We start from the raw sequence: 9,055 nt of genomic DNA on the forward strand, positions 1-9,055 counted from the left end.
TTTAGACGCTGGTGCATATCCTGGTTTAGCCTCATGGTCAGGACATTTTTCAATGTTCTATAATATTGTCTTTGGTATCATTTTAAAGGGGACCTTCTTAGCTTTCATTCAAGCCCTGTTGTGGATATTTCTCACAAATATAGAGGTCACTTGAGCTCTTCAACCCGTCAATAACACACATCTTTCTGCAATGTTCGCCTAAACTATATACTTTCTTTTAGCCCTGTGGCATCTAGGAATATCAGGGACACAAAACACAAAAACTGGAATACTCACAGGACTGTAATGATTCAGAAAATGTATAATATACCCATACTATTTCATTGTGTGAGGTGATTGTGAGCCTTAAATGAGAACTAGACCAAAGCCAGTTAGGTCACAAACTGGTCTCTATACATTTGTTTAAATACACAATCAAAATACATGATACAAAGGAATACCATAGTGAGGTAATGAACTATTTTAATATTTTAAACAACATTGACATTTACATATACTTAGTCAATGATACATGTAATCCCATATCATTAGTGGGTATATGTAATGGTAATGGGTAGGGTAATGGGTATATGTGAATATGGTTACGTAATTGTTATCAAGCTCTGGGTAACCAAGTCCAGAATCAACATCCTGTGCATCAATAGACTACTACCACAGTAATACCATCAGAATCATCACACTGTCATTCATCAAACTGCTCGTTTCTCTCATCATCTGACACCCCAAGTTCAAAGTCCAGTTCTGGACCATCCTGCTGTTTTTGGTTACTGCAGGCCTGTAACCTGCACATGTCTGTGCATGGAAGTCCATTTGACAGGCACATGCAGCTTGGCATTTTGCATGAATGCACACACTTGCATGTTAGCATTTCCAAGACCACATCTGGTGCAGGTGGGGAGCGCATCCAGTAAATGGCCAGCTTGCCTTCATCGTCTGTCCATCCATACTCAGTAGGGCTTGGCACCACAGGGTTAGCCTGCAGACAGCACTTCCATATTGCTGCCTGATAGTTGGCTCGTTGAACATGCATAAAGAGACAGTCTCTACATGGTGGCAGCTGGCTGGACTCAACCTCTCCCCTTTTGGTGCAGAAGAGCTGGTAACGCAGTTTGTTCACCTTAGCAGTGCTGCTATTAGCAACATACATCCGACAGGTGAACTGCTCAATTTTCTGGAACAGCTCATCACTCACATTCCATGTCTGTCCCAGTTGACTAAAAGTCTCTTGGCAGGAAGTGTGCTTTCTCACTATCTTCAGGGCATTCAGCTTCCCTCGTCCAGCGAATGCACTGACAGTGTCGCAGCCTGTGAAGGCATGTAAGCCAATTAGGCTGTCACAGATGCTGTCTCCAAGTGAACTTGCCAGTTTGGTGATGTCGACAAACCGTGTGCGGTTCTGAGTCCCACACTTCTGGTAGATGGGACAGGTGATGTCCTTCTGGAAGCCAAGACAAAGCACCATGACATCAGTGTCCTCAGCTGTGATGATAACTGACTTTGAGCCCGCATTTGCTGCATGCAATGCATGCAGGAGCAGACGGGTGTCAGCTTCTTCATGTGTGGAGTGCAGTTCTGCTGCTTCCTCACACCCATCTTCTGTCAACTTGTAGCAGGTTTCCTCACAGGTCATGTACAACACCTTGCCATGCAGCATAGCTCTGTATCGTGGGAGTTTCCACTCTTCCACCAGAAACTTGATGAGACTGGTCTTGTTGGAGGAACTGCACAGAAATTTTCTCCACTGCTGGACGTGGTGTCCCCCTGCAAGATTCTGGTACTGGAGAGTGATGTCTCCATCCCGGTTCAGTCGTTCAGCATCTTTGATCGAAGTCTGGTGATAGACATCAAAAACAACATCAATCCTCCCACTCGGTGCTCCCTCATGGAGGACCTGGGTCAAGGCTGACTCTGCCACCTGTGCAAAGGTTTTGTTGTTGCCATTCATTTTTTGGACCAGGCTCATCCCATCAATGATGGAAGTAGATGGGATTGGGATGTCTTCTGCAGGAGATACATTCTTTTCAAGCTCTCTGGCAAGTGCAGCCTTGTTTGTTTTTCGTAAGGACCCATCAGCATTTGCCAGTGCCCATGGTAGTGGGCCCAATGGGTAGGCAAGGACATCCTTCAGATTCACCTTCCTGCTTTCAGCCACCAGGATCATGTGACTGAAAAGGTTTCTATCTGCCTTCAGAACCACATCCTGTGCTTTCTTTCCATGAGCTTGTTTTGTGCTGACATTGGAGAATGTTTTCAGACTTTGCTTGGTCATCTTGTCGTGGAATTTCACAGGTGGTGGGTCTGCATCTAACCTTGTTTGCTGGAATGCTTGGTAGGCCTCTTCTCCTTTCTCAAGAGCTCTCAAGAGATCTATGGTCACATCAGGTGGAGCCATGTTGCCAGTGGAGAGGCTAACCAAATCAATCTCATCAGGGGACATAGGATTGAGCCAGTTATTCTCCATAAGGTCCATGAGAGACTGGACATCTGCTTCATCTCTCTTGATCCTTGGACTCTGTAGATCTGGATGAGACCATTTGCACCTGCCTTGACCTGTCAGGTCTCTCAGCTGTCTGAGGTACATGCTTCTATACTCAGCTGTGAGATAATATTTGGTCACAGCTCCTGGCTTCAAGCTGAATCCCTTTGTCCCTCCAGCTGTTTGGGTGTCTTTGTTCACCGTTTCTTCTATAGCTTGGTCAACAGGGATTCGGCCAAAGGGATTGGTGGAGCCCAGTTGGACTGAGAAGCCTCCTTCCATGAATTCTGTGTACACATCTGGGTGTGTGATGGGCAGCTCAGGCATCTGGGCGTAGTAGTAGGGGAGGTAGCGTGCATAATTCATCCTGTCATAAGCAAAGCACCATGGGATCATTGCTCGAATGCTAGCCAAGTGTAGCATCCAGTCTCCCTCTCTGGATGCTCGGATGAGCCCCAACAAGATTTCAACCATGTCCAAATAGGACATCCAGAAGTTCGAGAGGCTGCCGTTTCCACCTCTAAGGAACTCACGGTAGACTTCAAATAGATCCATGATGCGTGTACAAGAGCTGTTCTCGAGGACCTCCTTCAAAGCATGTTGTGAGACTTCTTTCCCAAGGCTGTCAATGGTCTTCAGTGTCTCATTCAGGTGAACCATGTCATTCCTGTGAGTTTCTTCCAACCAGGACAGGAAACCATTCAAGGTCAGTCGCATGAGAGCCTCATACAGGAGCTTGTGTAGTTGCACTGCCCTGTTGTACTTGCGGCCATCCATAACACCAGCAATTGAGCCTTCTGCAATCATGCCAGACTCAATGCAGAGGTCTTTGAGTCCAGCATCTTGGAAACGCTTTCCTATTATTGCCAGCAGTGTGCAGATGGTGTGGAATACCCAAGCCTAACGATGATATCATGGAACTTGTCATGGTGTTTCCATGTGATCTCGACAGCCTTCGCATACAGGGCTTGGTCAAAGACACAGACAATCGTCCTCAGGCCTAAGCACTGCATGATGCTCAGTGACTGGTTAAGCACCTCGTCGACAGTAGACATTTGTGTCGCTGGAGCATTGATGGTAGGCAGATAGCCTATATTGTCGGGGATGACCGTCATCTTTCCTCGAGTCAGGATGTTGAAGCCTGTCCAGCTGCTGACTGACTGTTCTTCTTGTTGTGACATGCGTGCTAGGACCCAAAGAAGGTTTTTCTCTCTGGCAAGCTTAGTATTGGCTGCAGTATCGGCATCTGACTTTTTGCTTTGTGGTGGCCCTACCCGTTGTCCAGCATTGTAAGTTGGTAACATTGGTGGGGGTCCATCAATGCTTCTCTTCTTTGTTTTGGGAACAGTGGGCATGGGTTGGACAGGAAGTGGGTTGACTGGCTTTGCTTGCACAGCAATCCCATTGACTCTGTGAGATGTTCCCTCACCACTGACAGTTTCTTCAAGACGGTCGATATTGTCCCAGGCTAAAGTTGTGAATATGCCAGGATGGATGTTAGCTGGAAGGGCAATGGCACTCCCTGATGATGAGAGTTTCTGGAGACACAGGGCAGTGTTGATCTCTTCCATCTGTGAATAGGACACACTGTGACCAAGTCGGTTGAGGATGTTTATCAACTCTACATTTCCTGTCAACGATTTGACACTGAATGGCAGAACAATGTGCTTGGAAGGCTTGGTATTTCCACATGTCACTGCATATACTATGTCATGGCCAAATGACTGCAGAAGGCACTGCACTCTCTGGGATGCATGATCAGGATCATTTGAGCCTGTGAGTAGAGAGTACAGGAAGATAATGAGCGAATCTGGAATGATAGGACATTCTGCTTCTGGTTTGACTTGAGGCGGCCAGGTTTGAGGAACATCTTGACTTTTAATGTCTGCTCTCAATTTGATGGCTGCTTTGGCTATAACATCTTGTGCACTGACACTTTTCAGGGTCTGCAGCTCCCTTTTGAGAGACTGATTTTCTTTGGCAAGTTCCCTCATGGACAAGTTATCGGGATAGAGGAGGAATTTTCCTTTCTCATCAGGGAATATCTGCAAGGCTCCAGCAAACTCACTCTCCAGGTTTCGCCTTATGTGCTTCTTGGTTGATTCCTTGACTTGGGCAATGCCTTGGGAGTTCATTGAAGCTACCAGTCTAGAAGAGAGATCAGTCATTGTCATCACTTGAGGATTGCCAAAAAGCTCCATCCTGATGAAGAGGAACAGCTCATTGTATGCCTTATTCACAGCAGCTTCATACTGGGCTGCAGCATCATCATCTTCATTGCTGGCAACCTCTCCTTTGGAAACCTCTTCTTTGGTGTAAAGTCAATAGCATGACCTGTGGTAGTGCCCTTCAGCTGCTACAAGGTCTCTACTCACAATGGCAAGGATTCTGCTGTCCCTTTTCTTTGTGGCTGCACTCCTGATCTTTGCATCAGCTCGCAGTTCTCGACACTGCACCAGTACTTCTCTCGTATTCTGTCTCTTGGAATATTTGCTGTTTTTCTGACAAAATATGCACTCTGCATCATAAGTCCTAGATGTACTTGGAGCATGTCGAGCTACTCTCTTAGATTGTTTCTCTTCAGCAGAGACACAACTTTTCTTTTCTTTTGCAAGGAGGCCATCAAGAATTTGCTTCATAGTGAAGATACTGCGACACTTTCTGTGGTAGTAGATTGCTGGAATCTGTCCCTCAGGAATGTCTTTTGCCAGTTTCAAAACTGGTGCACGATTTCGTATCTGAGCTGCCCTGAGCAGAGTTCTCCATGAGTCGACACTTTGTAGTGAAACCAGCTTATCTGTATCATCAGAACAGTGGATAATGCACTCCACCCGTGGGCGCTTTGGTATTGGGTAAAAACTTGCTTGTTCACCAGTGGCCATATTCAGTCAGTTTTCACCTGCCACATACAAACAAACACATGTAACTTAGGTGTATGAACACTACTAAAACAAAGTTTACTTTGCTTCACCAGCGTCATATTACCATTATTTATCTTACATAGCCACAAATAGATACATTACCTAGTTGCTATGCAACAGCTGTATTTTGTCCACATGAGGCCGCTAAAATCAACACAAGATGAAAGTTCCTCGTAGCCACTTTAACTAATCATATTAACATATACATTAAAAGAACATGCTAACATTATGGGAAATTAGCTTACAATCTTCTCCAGAGTGAGACAAGAAGATAGATACCAGTTTCCTCTATATGTGTTTAGTAGAAAGCTATCTGGCTGCACGTTAGCCTAGCTTAGCACAATGAATGGAAGTACACAGTACTGGTTATCCTTGGTTGTTGGCCAACTAAGAACTGTCCCAGAGTTTAAGCTAGGCTAATCAGTACCAGAGGTGTTGAAATGCTATATTTGTAAAAATCTGGGCAAATACACAATCGTGAGAGGCACAGAAACAGGTTTCCTGAAAGAAAAATGAAATAGCTGCTCATTTGGAAAGGTTATCATGTATTATTTTACTTCTGTTAGTGTACCAAATAAAATGGCACCAGCGAAGTTGTGTCACCTTGGGTGATATCGATATCTGGTCTGACCCATGGACTAACTGGCTTTGGTCTAGTTAGTTTCTTAGTAATAATGCCCTTCTAATTTAAGGTTCACAATCACCTCACACAATGAAATAGTATGGGTATATTATACATTTCCTGAATCTTTACAGTCCTGTGAGTATTCCAGTTTTTGTGTTTTGTGTCCCTGATATTCCTAGATGCCACAGGGCTAAAAGAAAGTATATAGTTTAGGCGAACATTGCAGAAAGATGTGTGTTATTGACGGGTTGAAGAGCTCAAGTGACCTCTATATTTGTGAGAAATATCCACAACAGGGCTTGAATGAAAGCTAAGAAGGTCCCCTTTAAAATGATACCAAAGACAATATTATAGAACATTGAAAAATGTCCTGACCATGAGGCTAAACCAGGATATGCACCAGCGTCTAAAATGCAATTTACTTTAGGGGGTGGTTAACTTCATGAGCTGATAACTGTGATACAGCTGCCACTCAGGAATGGTTATCATACCAAAATATCATCTACAGACATGGATCCTTTCAAAAATTATAAGTAAGTTTTGCCACCTTGAGTGTACCGAAATAGGAAATTTTGGGCTCTGGCCCATGGACTAATTGGCGAAGAGTATGAGGCTGTGGTCTTACTGGGGACCTCCTAGTCTGAGTGTGTGTTGTTGTGTGGGTGTGCAGCAGGGGGTGGTAGTGAGACAGAGACGCGGCTTCAGTCAATCTAAGTGGAGAAGAAGCAGCATGAGAAACCACCGAGGAAGTACCAGTATGAGTCCTAATGGGTTGTTAGCAGAATACGTATTGGTTAGTAGGTGGTATTTGGCAGGTAGTATTCGGCAGGTGGTATTTGGTAGGTGGTATTTGGTAGTATTTAGTATGTGGTATTTGCTAGTATTTGGTAGGTAATATTTGGTAGGTGGTATTTGGTAGTATTTGGTAGGTGGTATTTGGTAGGTGGTATTTGGTAGGCAGTATTAGGCAGGTGGTATTTGGTAGTATTTGGTAGGTGGTATTTGGTAGGTGGTATAAGTAGTAATGGTACTACTGAGCTCATGGCACGTCTGAGGGAGCAGATGCTGTGGATTAAAGACGCCTTCATCTGTCAAAGACTCTTTAAACTCCCAGATTAAAAGAATTAACTCTCCTCTTTCTCTCTCTCTCTCTGATTCTGTCTATTCTGCTGTGGTGTGCTCACCTATTCACCTATTTATTTATCTATCTATCTATCTATCTATCTATCTATCTATCTATCTATCTATCTATCTATCTATCTATCTATCTGTCTGTCTGTCTGTCTGTCTGTCTGTCTGTCTGTCTGTCTGTCTGTCTGTCTGTCTGTCTGTCTGTCTGTCTGTCTGTCTGTCTGTCTGTCTGTCTGTCTGTCTATCTATCTATCTATCTATCTATCTATCTATCTATCTATCTATCTATCTATCTATCTATCTATCTATCTATCTATCTATCTATCTTGCAATCCTCTAAAATGAGAGGAGCAGGTGGTGAGATAAATTCAAGGAGGAGGACAGGAAGTTTTAGGGAGGGTGAAGTTAGGGGAGCGAAAAGAGAGAAGAAGAAAAGGGAGAGAGGACATATGAGGGGAGAGGAAAGGAGAGAAGAAGAAAAAGGGGAGATGACATATGAAGCAGAGATAAATGAGAGAAGAAAAAGGAGAGAGGACATATGAGGGGAGAGGAAAGGAGAGAAGAAGAAAAAGGAGAGAGGACATATGAGGGGAGAGCCGGAGGTGGTACCTTGTATTTGTGTCGTTTGGTGTCGAGCTCTGAGGCACTGTTATTCATGATGGTCCACCTGTCATCCATCATCATCCTCACCTGAGAACACACACACACACACGCACGCACACGCACACACACACACACACACGCACACACACGCACTTGGCTGGGGATGATTGGTCAAACACAGTTCCCATGAAGAAGAAGGACTGGGTGCTTGGTTGCTGTGTATGTGATGGAGTTGGTTTAAACTTGTCTTCTGGGTTTTCTTCTTCACTCCAGGTGTCAGGGTGTTGATCTGCACCATGAATTCTTCCACTTATAACAACTATCTCAAATCACTGCTCGGTTTTTCACTGTCACTTCGTCCAGACTGATCCTCAAACAAGCTGACTGGGTTACCAGGAATCTACCGGTAACCCAGTCAGCTTTCTGTAATATTTGAATAATATTTAACTCGTTGGTAGTCCTTATTCATTTACCAACACATGTTCTACAGCAGGGCAGAAGAGAGAGCTGCAGGCACCACCACATGGCAGAAATAATAAGTACAGAAGGTGAAGAAGGGTGAAGCTGGCAAAGCCTCCTAATAAAACTTCAGCCCATGTGTTCTCCAGGCAGGAGAACCTCCTGGCAGGAGAACCTCCTGCACATGAAGTATCTGGTTACAGTGGAGCAGGTGTGGCAGAGCTGGGCATACCGACGTGGTACTATACACACTATGGGTACTGGTAAAATGTACTGACATGTTAGTACCACATACTAGTGTAGTACGATTAAGATTAACAATAATTTCAGTAGCCACAGATTACCACTGCAACCAATTTTGTAGTTCTAGCTGTTAGTATAGTGCTATCAGTACTCATGGATACTAACCTTGTAGCGCTAGATACTATTAGTATTGATATTAATACTAGTACCAGTGATCATAGATACTAACCTTGTAGAACTAGCTACTATTATATTAGTATTAATATTGATATTAATACTAGTATTAGTACTCATAGATACTAACCTTGTACGCCGTGAGATGCCAGGGAAGAAGAAGTCTTCTCAGACAGAACACCAAACTGCCCTATCAGTCACACAAAGCCATGGAAACTACTTGTGACAGAGACACACTGAGCAACACCACACCATCTGTTCGCTCAACACATGAGAGAGACACAGAGCACAGAGAGAGAGAGGGGGGGGGGGGAGAGGGAGAGAGAGAGAGAGAGAGAGAGAGAGAGAGAGAGAGAGAGAGAGAGAGAGAGAGTAGAGAGAGAGAGAGAGAGAGAGAGAGAGAGAGAGAGTGAGAGAGAGAGA

At 44.4% G+C, this 9,055-nt stretch overlaps 1 protein-coding gene across 1 annotated transcript in view; it reads right to left on the minus strand.

The window, feature by feature from the left end:
• The window catches only part of fibcd1a (fibrinogen C domain containing 1a), a 52,186-nt gene extending 44,349 nt beyond the window's left edge, over positions 1 to 7,837 (minus strand). The window contains exon 1 of the mRNA XM_056278077.1: positions 7,763 to 7,837. Within this exon, the coding sequence (XP_056134052.1) occupies positions 7,763 to 7,837 (75 nt within the window). The remainder of the gene's footprint in view (positions 1 to 7,762) is intronic.
• Positions 7,838 to 9,055: the final 1,218 nt, after the last annotated feature.

This window comes from Lampris incognitus, chromosome 1, assembly GCF_029633865.1.
Source record: "Lampris incognitus isolate fLamInc1 chromosome 1, fLamInc1.hap2, whole genome shotgun sequence".
In the NCBI taxonomy this organism is placed as follows: domain Eukaryota; kingdom Metazoa; phylum Chordata; class Actinopteri; order Lampriformes; family Lampridae; genus Lampris; species Lampris incognitus.